At 42.6% G+C, this 17,854-nt stretch overlaps 1 protein-coding gene across 2 annotated transcripts in view; it reads right to left on the bottom strand.

Annotated features, from left to right (window-relative positions):
- Positions 1 to 17,854, bottom strand: part of STAC (SH3 and cysteine rich domain) — a 147,210-nt gene that overhangs the window by 39,497 nt on the left and 89,859 nt on the right. For both annotated transcript variants that reach the window (XM_014584247.1, XM_006168723.1), the window contains exons 3-6: positions 17,224 to 17,324; positions 15,655 to 15,736; positions 14,563 to 14,678; positions 5,960 to 6,038 (exon numbers count right to left, since the gene is read on the bottom strand). In XM_014584247.1, the coding sequence (XP_014439733.1) occupies positions 5,960 to 6,038; positions 14,563 to 14,678; positions 15,655 to 15,736; positions 17,224 to 17,324 (378 nt within the window). The remainder of the gene's footprint in view (positions 1 to 5,959; positions 6,039 to 14,562; positions 14,679 to 15,654; positions 15,737 to 17,223; positions 17,325 to 17,854) is intronic.

Raw genomic sequence — 17,854 nt, forward strand, 5'->3', positions numbered from 1 at the left:
TTTTACTTGTTATTGGCCTGTGTGTCTTCCTTTCTCCCTTTTGTTTCTATGTATGAAAAGTTCTTTATTTTGCTTGCATTTTTGTTTCCCCCACCATGTGGTAACTAAACATATTTTTTTTACTTTTCATGCCCAGAGTGAGTTTCAAGCCACTGGGTCCGGGCCTCAAACCATGGTCAGCTATGTGGGAATCCAGCAATGTAACTGCTATGCCATCTGCTGATTCCCAAAAATATTCCTTCATTTTTCAACTTTCTATATTCTTATGTTTTAGATATTTGTAAGAAGTACATAGGTCATTAAAAAACTACCCATTTTCCAGAATTGTCTTCCATCGTTTATACCCAGGGCCTCCTATTGCCCAAGCTGAGGCCCTGGGAATATGGAGAGTAAACTTTGGCTTTCAACTGCTCATGTCTCTGGGTTCATGTTTTGCTGTCATTTTTAGACTCTAAGGAATTGCTTTAGTTTGTTTCCAGCTCAATCATGCATTACCTAGAAGTTTCTTTTCAATTTTTTTTCCGAATGAGTTTAGAAGTGCTAAACTAGGGAAAATTTCACTGAACATCCTGCCCTCCATATTGCTGGAAAAGCAATCTTCCATGCTTTTAAAAGAACTTTTATCAGGTCTAGATACTAAGTATGTGTTGTAAAAACACACATAAAGATTTGCATCTGTAACTTCGAAATTATCCAGCGGAGGGAGGCAGGAAACTGGAGCATTTGCCAGCTGAGCCATAAAACAGTTGCTTGTTTGTTTGTTTGTTCTTGTTTTTAAATGATGATTTAAAGTTTGTGATCTAGACCTAGTAAGCATAAATCTTCCAAATCAGAGATTGCTTTTATTTCTTTCTGGGCAAAATTTCTCTGCTTTGGTGCAAAGTGAGATAATACCTTCAAGAGGATGTGATTAATTCAGTCCTTTTTAAAGAAAATTTCTAGGAAATTATTTTTCTCATGTTCTGTTCCCTCTGTTTTTCTTCCAGGAATATTATGATCACATACAATCATGCTGAAATGCAGTTATTGAAGTCCACCAGTAATTTAATTGGCGTTTTGCGCTAAAACAGGCAGCCCAGGTTTTCCTTTTTTCTTTATCCATTACTTTGTTATAGGTGAAATTTCTCGCAGTTCAGGCAAAGGTAAAGATTGATCATTTTCCCCATCTATATTTGTGATGTATCTAGGAAGAGTGTTAAAAACAACCAGAAACCTTTAGAGCTGCCCGTGGTAATTGGTAAGACAGAAAGCAGGGAGTGTACTCTTTAGCAGTGAAGACATTAAGAACTGTACCCTTATCTAAAGTGGCTTTGAAAATTTCCTCAAGAAATTTGATACAACACCTGGCTGGAAGAAATAAAAGAAAGAACCCTGTGTGTACCTCAGTGTTCTTTAGGACACAATGTAACGCGTAGTGCAGAACTGATTGTGATGGAATCCCAGTCACTGCTTCTTACAAGCCATGAGCACTGGGACCAGCAGATGCCTTAATAGTTACAGCTGATCATGGTTCAAGTCCTGGACCTGGCAGCTTAAAATGTGGGGCATGTGTGCGTGTGTGCCCAAAATCCTGAGAGGAGAATGGAGGAGAAAAAATTGCAGTGGGTTTCTGCTTTCTGTCTCTCCGTCTCTCTGGTGAGCATGTGCATCCTATAGCAAAAATCCCTCTAAGAATAAATAAATAAATAAATAAAAAGTTGTGAGCACCTTTCCCGCTATTATTGAGAAGACCTGTGGGAACACCGACCACATAAACAGGGTGTTTTCTCAAACTTCATGGAGATGGGATTAAAATCAATCAAAGGAAAATGTTCTAAAGCAAACTGCTGCATAATTAATCCCCCTTGTTTCCAAGAGTATGTTGTAAAGGAAGTTATGACTGATCAAAGGAATTGCTAATAGATCTCCAAAGCTTTTTGGAGGTTTATTGCCTGCTAAGTTCTTTCAACAGATCTCAGTTAAATGGACTGTGAAAATGCTCCTTAAGGTAGGAGAGATGAAAATGATCGACTTTGTGTCTCTGAGTGTATTACTCTGCAACACTTTCCTTATCTATATGCAACGCTTTTGTGTGTGTGTGTGTGTGTGTGTGTGAGTGTGTGTGTGTGTGTGTATGCACTGGAGGGGAAGAGTTGGACTAAGTGACCTCTAATTCAACTTCTCAAACTTTAATGACTATACAAATCACAGATTCATACAGATTCTAATTCAGCAGGTCTGGAGTGGCCTGAAATCCTGCATTTCTTTTCTTCTTCTTCTTCTTTTTTTTTTTTTTACTTATTTTATTTTTAAAATTTATTATTATTATTATTTATACATTCAATCACTATATGTCCTTCATTTCTAACAGGCTTCCAGGCTTCCTGGTGATACCCAAGCTGCTGTTGCAGGGGCCACATGTGGGTGTAGAGGGGCTCTTCTCTGCATCCCTGACACTTTTTGATCTTATGATGATTTTGTTAATAGCACCCAGGCTACTGATGATCCCTAAGTATAGCTCTTCACATTGTAAAACCCTGCTAAGGCTGCCTTTTTTTTTTCTTTTCTTGGAGAGGTTTTGTTGCTATAGGGCGTGTGCACTCGCCAGAAAGACAAGAGACAGAGAGACAAAAAGCGAGAAATCACCCCCCAGGGGGGATGGCCATGCCGCAATCCCTTCTCCTCCATTCTCCTCTTGGGATCTTGGGCACGCATGCACATGTGCCTGGCATGAGTTTAAGTCGCCAGATCTGGGACTCAAACCACAGTCGACTACATGGGAGTCCAACGACATAGCCATTACACTAACTGCTGGTCCCAGGACTGCCTTTTGAGAGAAGAAATCACCAAGATGTGAGGAACAGCATTGGCAGAGCCAACCTGGACTGGCTGAGGCAGAGGTTAGGGGTTGGACATACTGGGCATACCTCTGAGAAGCAGCAGATAGAACGAGTTGTCAGACAGCACATGAGGTGTGAGAGAATGGGGGAGTCAAGGCTGACGCCAAAGATTTTGGCCTACTCAAGTGATTGAATGGACTTCCTACTCATTGACCAGAGAGGACTGTGGGAAGAGCTGGGTTGGGTGGCTGAATGAGTTGTGAGATCAAGAGAAAAATCTGAGTCTTGGGACCAGCAGTTAGTGTAATGGCGATGTCGCTGGACTCCCATGTAGTCGACTGTGGTTTGAGTCCTGGACCCGGTGGCTTAAACTTATGCCAGATGCGTGTGCGTGCATGCCCAAGATCCCAAGAGGAGAATGGAGGAGAAGGGATTGTGGCATGGCCATCCCCCTGGGAGGTGATTTCTCGCTTTCTGTCTCTCTGACTCTCTCTGTCTGTCTGGCGAGCGCACGCGCCCTATAGCAAAAACCTCTCAAAAAAAAAAGGATTAGTTTGAGTGTACTAATTTATGATGCGTGTTACACATTCTAAAGACCATGTCCATAGACTACATGCATTGGGAGGAAGCAAAGATGCCTAACGTTAGAGATAAACTTGGGGAGTCATCAAAGTATGCATGGTTTTTACAAGAGTTATCTTGTTCAAAGATTGCAACAATCCTATGGATTCAATGATTTTTTATGCTCATTTTAGAGATGAGGTGACAAAAGCAGAAACAAGGCTAATGCTTCAAGATCATGTGACCACTAAGTAAAATCTGGCAGTCTGCCTCCAGAGCTAGGACGGGCTGAGGACCAACGGTTTCATTGCAGTTAGTGATGAGGAGGTCATCAGCGATGTTGATGCGAAGATATCAGGAGTAGAAAGCAGGTAGAAGACAGAGTCAGGACGAAGTGGCTGACCAGACTTGAAGCATTAACATGGAGGTCTGGTTTATGTAATAGCTTTGGTGAATTCATTGCTCAGAATGCTTGGGCTGCTGACCAAATCTAACTGCTGGACTTGCAAGTCTGGACAGACCCGGGCAAGGTAGCTGCCAGGCTGTGAAGGTCCACAGGCAGTCAAAACTCTATTTTGTCTCTCTAAGTGCTCAGAAAATGTTTGCATTAATAGAGAAGTATAGATTCTCCCCATAAAATCCTAGAGTCCTTACCCTAGCAGTGAGCTTTAGCAGATGTGTGCGGGCATGGTGTGTGTGGGGACAGGGTGAATACTGATATTAATCTAGGAAGGAAAGTCATGGGGCCAGCTAAGCATACAGTACCTTGTGTGAATCACACAGGCATAGTCCTAATGAGAGAGCCAATGTAAATGAATTTCCAGGGTGAAGGAAGTGGGCATACCTCTTAAGACAGTGGCTGACAGAGCAGCTATGCCGTACTGAATGCAGAACTTCAGCCTCTTAGTTCTAAAAGGCAGGGTGCCTAGTTAAGTGGAAAAATTTTCCAAGGCAGTGCATCCTCATGCTTTGCATACAGGGACTGAAGCCTAGAGAGATAACTGTGGCCATGAATCCAATCCAAGTTAATGATACAAGTCAGGATTTGCATCCTTGCTAGACGATGAGCAAATTATGTGACTCATCTATTTTTGCTGGTGATAGTATATGCTTCATAATTTTTTTTTTTGTTGCATGTGCATTCACTAGAGAGAAGACAGAAAGAGTGGGAGAAAGGAAGAGGAAGAAAGCACCCCCTCAGTGATGGAACATGGCAATGCAGCCATCCCTTCTCCATTTCTCCATCCTGTTGGGATTCTGGGCATGCGCACACATGCACCTAGCATGTTTCTCAAGCTGCTGGGGCTGGAATTCAAACCACAGACAACTGCGTGGGATTCTACTCCCTTAACGACTAGGCTACAGAGCTAGTCCATAGACATTTTTGTTAAAGAAATGAAGGTTAAATAGTTGTTGATATCAAAAAGGCTCTGCAAACTACATACATGAGGGCCTGATGACCTTTGAACTCTCGTTTTTTTTTTTTTGTTTGTTTGTTTGTTTTTAATTGCCAGAGCACATGTGCTTGCCAGAGACAGAAAGAGAGGGAGAAAGCATCCTTCTCCCCAGTGGGGTATGGCAATGCCTCAATTCCCTATTCTCCATTTCCCTATGCTCTCGGGATTGTGAGCATGCATGTGCATGTGCTCAGGGTTTGTCAAGCCACTGGGGCCAGGATTTAAACGATGGCTGGACATGTGGGATCTGGCTCCTTCTACCACAAGGCAATGGAGCTGGTCCCTTCAGCTCTGGTTTTAGCAGTGGTTCTTTCTTCATGTTGGCAAGGTATGGTATGTAGCTAGCATTTAATAAATGCCTTTGAGAAGGCCAGCAGGTGGCATTGTGGTTAGGGCAGCTGGATCTCACGTGACTGACTGTGCGGTTTGAGTCCTGAGCCTGGCATCTTGAAAGACACACTGAACATGTGTGTGCATGTGCATGTCCCAAATCCCAAGAGGAGAAGGGATTTTGACATGGCTTTCCCCTGCCAGAGGGGGAACTTACATGCCCTATAGCAAAACACACACACACACACATGCACCATTAAAATGTGTTTCAGAAATTATTAAAACAAAGGCTTAAGCTATTAGAAGATTAAATAATATTAATAAGTAATGTTTGGCTGGATTGTATATATCAAGTTTTGAGAGTCTTTGTTGTCTCTTCCGGGGAAAGAGCCAAGTGTGAGGCCCATACTTCCCTTGCTTGCACCACCGCCCACCTGGTGCCAGGTACCTCGGGTGTAGCACCAAGAACTTCTCTGTGGTATGGTTTACTAATCTAGTCTTGGTCGGGGGAAAATGAGATGTTCGCAAAAATGTCTAGAAGTGACTCCTAAATCCCAATATAGCTAAGTCCAATGGGTATGAACACTCAGGAGACAGAACTCAGGGAAATGTGAGAGTCCAGTCACTGAAATCGACCAGAAACAATGCCCAGGTTTCCTCCAGAATAGCAAACACTTGTCCAGATTGAATTCCAGAGCTAGCAGAGAAAGAGAAAGGACTGGAAATGGACTTCACCCACCCGCTGACCTGATCCACGTGATTCACCCGTGTTGGGGCGACTCCTTCACTCACCGCTGTTGCTGCGTTTCCTTGGATCATACCCCCCTCCTGGCCCATCAGCTTCTTCAGGAACCTCCACGAGATCTGAAGTCTTGTAGGAAAGAGGAAACAGCAATGGAATGAGCAATGTCGTATCAGGAGGCCACTTGATGTCATCAGTTTTGATGTTTGTGATGCACTGGAGTGGCTTTTGGGCTGGGGGTGAGCTAAGGTGGAGTAAGCATACCACGTAAGAATCCAATTATTGCTATCTTGTCAATCTGGCTACTTCGGAGAGATTGCATGTCCCCTTGGGGGCACCAAACATCCCTTCAGGTGTCTGGCTGGCTCAGGCTTGACCATACTTGGTACCCAATGAGTGTTGAATGGATGCATCCATTGGCTACAGTGAGGTTTTCCCAGTAACAGACAACAGAGAGGAATTCCACACAGATCTTGTTGCTTAAAATTTCCAATAAAACTACAGCTGTGTCTACAGATGAGTTTTAAATATTAATTATAGAGAACAAGATATACTCATGAGGGATGCACTACTTAGGGAAGACTTAAATGCTATTTCCATTGCTGAAAAAAGAAAACCTGTCTTTTATTGCCAGAGTGTGTATACACTGAGGAGAGAGAGAGGAAGGAGGGGAGAGAGAAAGAGAAAAGAGAGAGAGAGAGAGAGAGAGAGAGAGAGAGTATGAATGAATTCCCTAATGGAGTGTGGTTCCATTGCAGTATTTTTTCCTCCATTCCTCTTTCCTGTCAATAAAATTGATTACTTTTATAATACTTTTTCTCATTTTTTAAATCTTCAGTAAGAGATGTCATAAGCATTCTTCCAGCTAGGTTAGAGAAATAACAGCAATAATAACAAACATAACACTGAAAGTACTCTAAATAGCTAATGACTCCTGGCAATTTAATGCTTGCTGTTTTCAAGTACTTTCTATGTATCATCTCATTGATTCTTCACAAGAACCCTATGATAGACCCATTTTTCAAATAGGAATCTGAACCCAGAGAGGATCAGTAACTACCTGAGGTCCCGCAGCTAGTAAGTGGTAGAGTTGGGGTTACGAAGCTCAGTCGTTGCCTCCTATGAATGAATTCCCTAATGGAGTGTGGTTCCATTGCAGTATTTTTTCCTCCATTCCTCTTTCCTGTCAATAAAATTGATTACTTTTATAATACTTTTTCTCATTTTTTAAATCTTCAGTAAGAGATGTCATAAGCATTCTTCCAGCTAGGTTAGAGAAATAACAGCAATAATAACAAACATAACACTGAAAGTACTCTAAATAGCTAATGACTCCTGGCAATTTAATGCTTGCTGTTTTCAAGTACTTTCTATGTATCATCTCATTGATTCTTCACAAGAACCCTATGATAGACCCATTTTTCAAATAGGAATCTGAACCCAGAGAGGATCAGTAACTACCTGAGGTCCCGCAGCTAGTAAGTGGTAGAGTTGGGGTTACGAAGCTCAGTCGTTGCCTCCTGAGCCTGACTGTTCTTGAGTCCTGTGGTTCAACCAATGGTGCACTGGAGCAGCTCAGGGGCTGGTGGTGAGAGCCTTTGGGGTCAGCACTTCGCTAGTGTAAAAGTGGTCACAGGAGGTGTACCGTGGATATTGGCAAATGCTACAAATCAGGGTCCCGTTCCAAGCTGGTACTTAAACATTTACCAGCATGCCACTGATTGCCTCTTTCAAAGAGCCAGCTGTCCTGGCTGCTGTCTGCCTGACTCCATCCTCTTCAAAAGAGGAATTTAAGAGGCCTTGAAGGAGGGCCACATTTTGAAAAAACGATGTATTTATAGCTTATCAGAGAGAAACAACTAACTTTTTGGCTCTCTCAGACAGCTCTAAGGCACTTTAGAACCACCCTCCAGAGACAAATTTTTTGTTACCATTTAACTTAGGGATTTTGTTTTCAGCCATTCTTACTTTCATGATACATTAGAAAGAAGAAACAAATAAAAATCACAGGAACTCCAAGTCATTTGTTCCCTGTTCCCCTTTTATAAAACCATTTTTTAGAGGATGCTCGCACTCTCCAATGAGAGCTAGAGAGAGGGAAAGTGAGAAAGCACCCCCCGTGGGGCATGGTCAGACCTCAATCCGTTCTCCATATGATCCACCTTTCGAAATCTGAGGCACCCATGCACATGCATGGGTGCAGTTGGCCATGTGGAATCCAGCTGCTTTAACCACCCACACCATGAGCTGGCTGCTTGTTTCCTTTGAAATCCACCATGTCTGCCTCAAAGTCGCTTTGCAGAGAATTTATATGAATTTCCTCTTATGAAATGGAAGATTATTCAAGCTAGTCAACTACTTTCAGGACATCCTTTGAATTTGGTTTCTGCTGGCTTTCCCCAAGTCATCGAGCCTTTTATATTCTAGAACGTTGGAAAGCACATTAAAGAAAACATCATGATTTGGAAATGACCAGGCAATGGCTTTTGGACAACGTCGAACAAAGGCCTCTATAGCTCTGGAAGAAAATAAACTTGGGGACCAGCAGTTAGCGTAATGGCTATGTCACTGGACTCCCACGTAGTAGACCACGGTTCGAGTCCTGGACCTGGTGGCCAGGTTTGTGTGTGTGTGTGCCCAAGATCCTGAGAGGAGAATGGAGGAGAAGGGACTGCAGCGTGGCCATCCCCCCTAGGGGGTGATTTCTCATTTTCTATCTCTCTGTCTCTGTCTGTCTGGCGAGCGCACGTGCCCTATAGCAAAAAACTTCTCAAAAAAAAAAAAAAAAAAAAAGAAAGAAAATAAACTTGTAAACAGAGCTGTGCTGGGTAGGCATATGTTTGCTTCAGGATATAACAATACTAAAAGAATGGCAAGAGACTGAAGTTCATTACCACTTGACCCTACAGGGAGAAAACGAAATCATTTTAAAGTATCAATCAAGTGTTTTTATTTTCTTCTGTCGAGGCAAGTTGGACTTCAGGGAGAGGGAAGTGACAGATATTTAAGTACAATTTGATTTGTCTTTGTCTCCCTATAGCTCTCAGAACAATGTCTTCACAGAGGAAAATGCCAACAAACACAGAATCAGCACCATTATGTCTGGATTGTGCTGAATGGGCACCTTATTGACATTTGAAAAACTATAATTTTTGCTGCCCCAAACCAGTCTGTAAGGTCCAGATACTGCAGGAAACAAATCTATTTCAGAGATGAAAGCAAGTGGGCTTCCTTCACTTGTCTTTCTGATGGTCTTACTGCTTCTTAGCATCAGCCAAAACTATGAGGCTCAAATGTTCATTGCCTACCATGTGACATTTCTGAGGATGTCTCTGCTATAAGTTCAGCAGAACTCAGAGCCAGAAGAGTAGCCATTTGCCGCTGATGTGGATAGATCAGGGACATCTCTTGTGAGACTTCTCTCTGCTCATGCTTCTTGGGGCTGGCATTCTATTTGTGCTTCCACCAATGCAAGCCTGAGACAAGCATCAAAGATGCTGGTGTTGAAGAGGGAAGAGGACATACTGAGGCAGGAGAAAGGCCTTCAGAATGCAGGTCAGAGTGAGCGGAAGTGTCTCTTCTTTGCGTTTTGCTTCTGGGTTGCCGGATAGTACCTCTGAAACGTCTTAACTTGTGAAGGGGGACTGGCTGCGGGTTGGGGATCAGCTCTCCATTACTTTAGAGGAAGTCACTCATTGGCAGCCACGATTCTTCTCAGCCCTCCGAGAAAGGAGACGTAATGTAGTTCATGGGAAGATGGAGATGGCGAGCATTCTAGAATCTCTGTTCCAAACTTCAGATCTAGCCTGGTGGCCACTTAAATGTATGATTCAAAAGCTTTTCGCACAGAGAGGGAGGGAAAGCAAGTGTGAGCAAGGAAGGGAGAATAGGAGGAGAGAGGAGGGGGCAGCAAGGCTGATTTCCTTGGAAACTTACATCCTTAATTTAGCCCAGTAATTCTCAAACGTTAACGTGCATTAGAATCGCCTAGGGGGGTGTGATAAAAGATGATTAGGCTCCCCAAATGAAATTTTCTAATTCTGTAGGTCTGAAAGGGAAACCCAATTTTGCACTTTCCAGGGGATGCTGCTGCTGTTGATCAGAGACCACATACTGAGAAATACTGCCCTAATTCACTGCCAGCTTTAGGTCTTTATAAGTTTAGGGGCAGCAAGGCTGATTTCCTTGGAAACTTACATCCTTAATTTAGCCCAGTAATTCTCAAACGTTAACGTGCATTAGAATCGCCTAGGGGGGTGTGATAAAAAGATGATTAGGCTCCCCAAATGAAATTTTCTAATTCTGTAGGTCTGAAAGGGAAACCCAATTTTGCACTTTCCAGGGGATGCTGCTGCTGTTGATCAGAGACCACATACTGAGAAATACTGCCCTAATTCACTGCCAGCTTTAGGTCTTTATAAGTTTAGAGTTTGGTTGAGGAGGGTGTTCATTCCTTTATCTGTTCATGCATTCATTCGCTCACCACATATTTTGTGAGAATCTACAATGGTCTGGCACTGTATACGTCAGTGGTTCTCAGACTTTAGTGGGTATAAGAGTCCCCTGGAGAATTGACAGGGCTCACAGAGGGTCAGTCTCACTAAAGAGGACGGGATATGAGTCTATATCTTTATCAAGTTCTCCAACTTTGGTGGGTTTGAGAATCACTGGTATGAGGCAATGAAAATAAAAAGATGTGAATGAAGAATTGTTGCATTTAAACAATCGAGTTTAGTTGAGGGGACTAGAGAAATGAAAGAGAAAATAAACCAAAAAGTAAAAATTACCAAGCAATACATAAATCATTGATTAATGAATTGGTTGCTATGGGAGACCATGAAAGAGGCATTCACTCAGACAAGGAAGCTTGGAGAGACCATGTATACAGAGAGGTTGAGATGAAGTGTGGGTGGCTGGACGGAGAATTAAGGATTGTGTCTGAGCCTTAGGGTGAGAAATGGAGGGGTATGTGGATTCGTGAGGGTTCTCAGGTCAGAACCCAGAGTCCCTTATTAAGTCTTCCTCCTTTTTTAAGCATATTTTAAGTGCTCAGGCCCTCTATGCTGGTCAGGCCTTGGTATAATGCCATGAGTAAGGAACATGGCCCTGATGTAGTCACTTGGTAACTCCTTTGGGAAATAGATAAAAAAGCAGATAATCACAATGTAATCATATACACCCTATAGGAAAGGAAGTCTGGAAGTCTTGTAAGAAGAACAACTCACCATACTTTGGGGAGTCTTGGAACCATTCATCATGTAAAACCCAAGCTGGGTCTTAAACTATTTCAACTGGGGGAGAAGCATGTCCTAAAGTATGGAGATATCAAAGATCTTGGGCTCAGGTACTGATAGGCCTCAGATGCTAGCTAAAGAGTTTGGGCATTGGCTCTCAGGCAGAAGCAACTCGATAGAACATTTCATTTAGGAAAACTGCACAAAGTCTTTCTTTAAGAAGTGATGTCTGGAGGTATGGTTAAGAGTAGACTCAAAAGGAAGACAGCAGCATGGTTATTGCTTTATAATCACCTGAATGAGAGATTATTAGGCTTGAACTTTCAGCATCGGTGATAGAAGGAAAGGCCCTTTTGGTATGTATTTCTGAGTTCTGAGTTGCAGGACTTAATCAGCAATGGAACGTGAATTTAGTTTTGATTTGCTGATTTTGAAATATCTGTAGGACTTGTTTGATGCTTGGGCAAGAAATTAGGAGTAGAAATATCTAAGAAAGTTATCAACTTAGAGATGGTGGTTGGGTAAGAAGAATGTGAAAAAGGTCAAACAGGATGAGTGTGTAGAAGGGGAAGATCAAACAAAAGCAGACCCTGGTAATACTCCAATTTGAGGAGTGACTGGAGAATATGTCAGGGAAGGAGATAGGTTGAGTGGAACAGAGCAGAACCTTTGAATGGGTCAGAGTTTCTTTCTTTGTTGTTTTTAATTTCCAAAGACTTTAGTCTTGAGAGAGAGAGGACCTTCCAATAGGCCATGGTCACAATACACTCCTATATCCTCTATTTTCACGTGCTGTTGGTCTTGGCATTCTGGACATGCACACACAAAGTTCTGATGTGTTTTTCAAGCTGCTGAGGCCAGGATGCAAACTGTGGTTGGCCATGTGGAATCTGGTTCCTTAACCACTGAGCTACAGGGCCAGCCCTGTATTGATAGGCTTCATATACCACGCTAAAGAGTTGGGGCATTAGCCTTCAGGTATAAGGAACTCAACAGAAAATTTCAGTTAGAAAAGTCATACAAAGTCTTTCTTTCTGGGTCAGGGTTTCTAAAAGAGCCTAAGGGGCATGTTAAAGGATACTTTAGGAAGTGTTCCGCCCAGGTAATATATTTGGCTTATTAATGGGTTACACCCTTAACTGCATAATAACTCAGGATCAAAGAAAACACAACTAAGACCTAGATACCTAATGAAAATAAAACAGCAATAACTTCTATTTACTGAGTGTCAATTTTGCCAGATCTCATGGCAGACACTCCATGAATATGATTTCCCAACCCACGTAGACATAAGATAGGTGTTTAAAAATACAAATACTATTCATATACTCTTTGTATGTTTTTTATCACATTCAGCACCATTTCTATCCTTTTTTTCAGTAAATCTATTAGCTTTTGGGCTGCTAGATGATAATAATCACCTCTTTAGGGAGATCAGGATTCAGGTATCTTAAATGCCGCAAATTAGATCCTCACTGCTTTGAGGAAAATGCCCACTGAAGCTAAACATCTTCTGTATTTTCTGTAAAATCCTTCAGCACTCATAGTTATTATAAAATCTTTAACACATATGTGTGTGCTTGTTCTTAATAAAATAAGGCAGACGAGTCTATAATTTAGTCTATATTTTAAAATGCTAAATAATCATCAGCTTTCTTATCTATTGGTCTGTTTCTCAGAAATAAGTGGTAAATTTTAAGGGTATGCATCGCCTCTTTTTTTTTTTTTTTGAGAGTTTTTTTTGCTATAGGGCGCGTGCGCTCGCCAGACAGACAGAGAGAGACATAGAGACAGAAAGCGAGAAATCACCCCTCAGGGGGGGTGGTCACGCCGCAATCCCTTCTCCTCCATTCTCCTCTCGGGATCTTGGGCACGTACGCACACGCGCCCGGCGTGAGTTTTAAGCCACCGGGTCTGGGACGCGAACCACGGTCGACTACGTGGGAGTCCAGCGACATAGCCATTACGCTAACTGCTGGTTCCCAGCATCGCCTCTTTTTTGAGTCCCCTACAGTGCTAGTAAACTGTAGGATCTCCATTTATGTACCTTAACTGAATAGAAGAAAGGCCTAATTGACATCAATTTTATGTTCAACAAAGAAAAAGAATAAACATTATTTTTAGTTCTTCTCTCTTAGAAATCAGTGAGATGCATAAAGAGGGGGGATTTCAGTGAGTTAGAAGACAATGTCTAGGATAACCAGGTGCCATCAGTCAGGGGACATACAAACCTACCCACTCACCTACCTGACCTGATCATTTCTACTCAACTACCTACCCACTCACCTACCTGACCTGATCATATCTACTCAACTACCTACCCACTCACCTACCTGACCTGATCATATCTACTCAACTACCTACCCACTCACCTACCTGACCTGATCATATCTACTCAACTACCTACCCATTTATCTACCTGACCTACATGCTTACTCAACTCCCTCTGATTTCAGATTATCTTGTGAATTTTGACCTGTACACAATGAGGAAGCTGCTTCAACTAAGCCCCTGAAAATGCCTCCCAGGAGCTATGCTCTGCCCTTCTTCCCAGAATTCACCCTCATCACTTGATGTTGCAAGAACCAAAATGGCACTCCCTTTAGAGGCTCATCTGCATCTTGCCTGCAAGCTCCATTCCAGCAGGGACTAGAACAGTGGGACTGTTAACTGGGTGCAGGCTATACTAAGTGACAATGTGAATTGTAAGGTCTTTGTTTCTTTGCAAGAGACATGCTGGCTTTCAGCATGGGTTGTAGATTTGTATGATGTCCTGGAGCATTTACAGAAATTCTGGTTGGGACACCAGAGAGAGGATGATAACAGATCACAGAGATGCATAGAACTGTCAGTTTAAATCATATAAAACTCAGGAGTGGAGTCTGGTAGGGAAATGTCCCGTGGAGAGAGGCCCCACTGAGTCCTGAGTCAAACACCTTTGGGAAGAAGAGTTTTGTAAAATCAAAGGGTGAGGCTTGTCTTAGAGACAAAGAACTGAGAAAATATGAGAAATAGTTTCATCCTTGAACTGGGCTGTAGCTTGAAAGAGAACTGGAACCAAGCAGAACTTCCCTGATTCTGTCCACTGGTTGAGCCAAACATTTCTACGTGTTGACTGATATGTTATCTAATATTGTTGAGGGGGTGAAAAAGTGGGGGTACATGGGCAGAGTTAAGGAGTATGAGGCCAACAGGATGGTCTTTAAGAGGAAAATAAAATGATCCTAGCTGTTGGATTAACTCTTATTGGCCCAGAAAGTTCACTCTTAATGGCTCACAGAATGTTGGGTTTCCATTTGGAGGTTGGTTGGGTCACAACAGATCTTGTGAGGCATTTAGGATGGAACCCCAACACTGCAGTGTCTGAGGTCAGCCCTGCCAAAACCACCATTAGTGAATTGAGGGAGGAGGATAATTACAGAGGTTCTGTGAGGCGATTCAGAGCCACTGCCGGAGCTGCTCTTCTTTGTTCTCTGGGCCAGGGAGGTGCCGAAGCGCAGGGCCTCATAGACAGGGTCCACCTTATTGCCACAGGCTGCAACAGAAGAGAAAGCTCATCTGAGAAAGTTCATCTGAGGGAACTTGGCCAACCACCTACCTCATCTCCAGGTTAACAGCAACCAGGAAACCAGTTCTATACAGCAGATATGATAGTCCCTGGAAAGGTGGGGCTTTCTGTGGTCAAGCTTTCCTCACAGATGAGCCCTCACCCCAACACGCTCCCATGTTCCAGGTCCCTCCACCACGCCCAGCACTTCTGACTAGAAGTCTGCTTCCAAACTCTTCCTGATAGATTGTTTTGCTTCTTTCATTATCCATCCCTGAGACTCCAATGTCAAGGTTCTTCCCAGAGACCAGCTTTATTTCTTCTAGTAGGAATCTCTGCTTACCAAGGTACAAAGCTTCAAGACACGAATTTTGCAGTAGAAGATAAGAGTTTTTAAAAGAATTTGACATTATCGGGCCTGATGTATTTCTAATTAAAAATTTTCTCGTTTATAATTTGTCCCCCACTAGAAAGGCAAAAATAGATGTAGAGATTTTCAGAGAGAGAGAAAAAAAGAACTAAACTGAAAGATACTGTTCAAGAAGAAATCCAAGCCAGAAATATCTATAAATATAGGACATTTTTTGGTCCTCATTAAAGAATAATATATTCACTGAGTTCCTATAATCTGTGTATTTTTTTACAACAATTATGAACATTACTAAATCACTGTTCTTATTTCATAAGGTATAACAGGCCAAGTAATTTGTTGAAAGACACACAGTTGGTCAGTGGGGGAACCTGATATTAACAGACCCTGGGACTTAGGTATTTTTCAAGTTTAATCAGAGGATGAAACTTCCTGGGTATCTGGTATACCTTGAATACCTTCCAGAAAAACAAATGATCACACCCAAATATACAACAAATACACAAAACTACCCCACTGGTTTTGTAGCCCTAGGGAACAGCAGTTAACTTTGCTGATTAAAACCCAACTCAACCCAACCCTGTCCCAACTCACCAATGGGCATAACTTCTTTAATGCATCCAAACTGTTCATGAATGAGCAAGGGGGAGCTGTAGTAACGCCGAAACCCCTTTGGCTGGAGAAAGAATGAGAGAAAGGGCTTAAGAGATGGAGAAAACCACACCAGAGTCCTAAAAGTAAAACGAGCTTGTCTCTCCAAGGGCACTTCCTTCTTGTTTCTCTTGAAGATACTGACTTATCCTATAATTCTACAATTTATCTCCAACAAGAGAGTGGGAGGAGGTAGGTGTAAGTGGAAATAAGTGACTTATAGTTCACTCAGAAAGCAAGACCCTGGGCCTGCTTCTCCTCCTGCAGTGTCCTGCAGTCTTTCATGTCCAGAATCCTAATTACCTCCAGGATACTATGCATTATTTCACCAGTGTTTATTACTGTGGCTTACTGAACTCATAACAGGCATGCGCATGGGAAAGCAGATCTCAAAGAGAAGCTTAAAAGCCCCTGCAAAGCTGAAGAGTTTTACCAGACTCGTTGCTCTCTGTTTTATGTTTTTCTGACCTCATTTATGGTCTCTGCATTGGTTTGTGAGAATCACTACTGGAGAATGAGAAGGCAAAGTGGTAAGGCAGGAGTTTGAGAGAAGAGAACATCGTAAATCAGAGTGGAAAGATGATGTCTCTAAAACCTGGACTTATATTTCAGTGTAAGATGGAAACTTACTAGCCCAGTCTCTACTGGATACCCAGACTCCTCACCAAGGTTCTTGGTTAGTAATGTCCTACTTTGTTTGAACATGTCAGTGATGGAAGGGTGATGGGTAGGCAGGAGTACTCACTAACACTACAGGCAGGTCTTTGGTGACATTAGCTCTGATTGTTAAGAACTGATACTCATTGGTCCTCATTATTTTGCCTGGAACAACAAAGGACTACCCAATTACTCTTCCATGTGACAGGACTTACATTTTTAAAGACGGCTGTTATGGGCTATTTAATGATTCTGCAGGGCAGATATTCTTTTTTTTCTACAAAAATTGTTGGGTATCCTAGTTTCAAATGCCATAAATGGTGCTCTGGGTTGGAATCTCATCCATTTTACAATACTCTTGAGATGTTATGATGAGCCCAGAATGGCCAGAGCTCAGCCTCCCTTGGTTTGGCCAACATAACTCTGCTAAAGTGGTACAGACATTTATTATTCACTCCATCTTTGTGGGAAGGAGGGTTAGCTCTAGTGCTTTCTTGACACCCACTGAGCTGACATTAACTAAACACTATGGTGATCAGCCACCTTAATTTGCCTAGGGCTGAGGGGGGTCCTGGGACACATGATTAACTTTCAAAACTTGAATGTGAATTTTAAAAACCAAGATGTAAGACTTCCCAGGCTAAAACTGAGAGAAGTCACTCCACTTCAATGGAGGGATTTGTCTAGTAGGTTGACAAAGCAACCCCTTCTGTCCTGTTATTCTGACAATCAGGAAGCCAAGTTGGCAGGCCAGGTAGAGTACATGCCTCAGGGATGCAGGGAAGGAGTTTGGAGAAAGTGAGCTCATTGGGACCGGCAAGTGCCCTGAGGCTCACTCCTGGAAGAAGCCCTTACCAGCTTGCCCATGCACCGCTGGGGTGCTAGGCCATCAGTGCACTTGTGGTGGATGCTCATCTTACAGGCTTTGCAGCGTAGTCCATGCTTAGCGTTTGTTCCTGTCAGGTACATGGCAAACCGTGGTTAGGATACAACCTGCCCTTCCCTGCTAATTAGTCTGAAGTCACTGACAAAGAGGTTACTCCTATAACCAGGTCATTCTTTTCTATGGATTTTTATGAAGCTTTTCAAAATGGACAGAATACTATAGTCAATTCTCTTACCTTCTCTCCTATCTTCTATCTAAGGCATAAGCTCTGGTTCTCTCCATTTCTATTTTATTCATAACTCCAGCAAATCTAAGCCTCCTCTACTTCCTTTGCTCTCTCAGTTCAAGCGAGCACATTCTATGTTCTCTGCTGTTCATATTAGTTATTCATTTCTGCTTGTCTGTGTCTTACTGAATAGGGCAAGTCCTGGAATCTCATCTACTTTCACTTATCCTCTGCTCACAAGGTCTAAATTCTTGGACGAACTGTCAGGAAGATAGCTCATACAAGGGGAATGAACAGCAGGGTCTGTGTGACAGTGGGCTGACAGTGCTAAAGTGGGGAAGAGGGGACTAGACATCAACCTCTGCTAGGGAAAG

The sequence above is a fragment of the Tupaia chinensis genome, unplaced genomic scaffold (assembly GCF_000334495.1).
Source record: "Tupaia chinensis unplaced genomic scaffold, TupChi_1.0 Scaffold146131_1, whole genome shotgun sequence".
Classification (NCBI taxonomy): domain Eukaryota; kingdom Metazoa; phylum Chordata; class Mammalia; order Scandentia; family Tupaiidae; genus Tupaia; species Tupaia belangeri.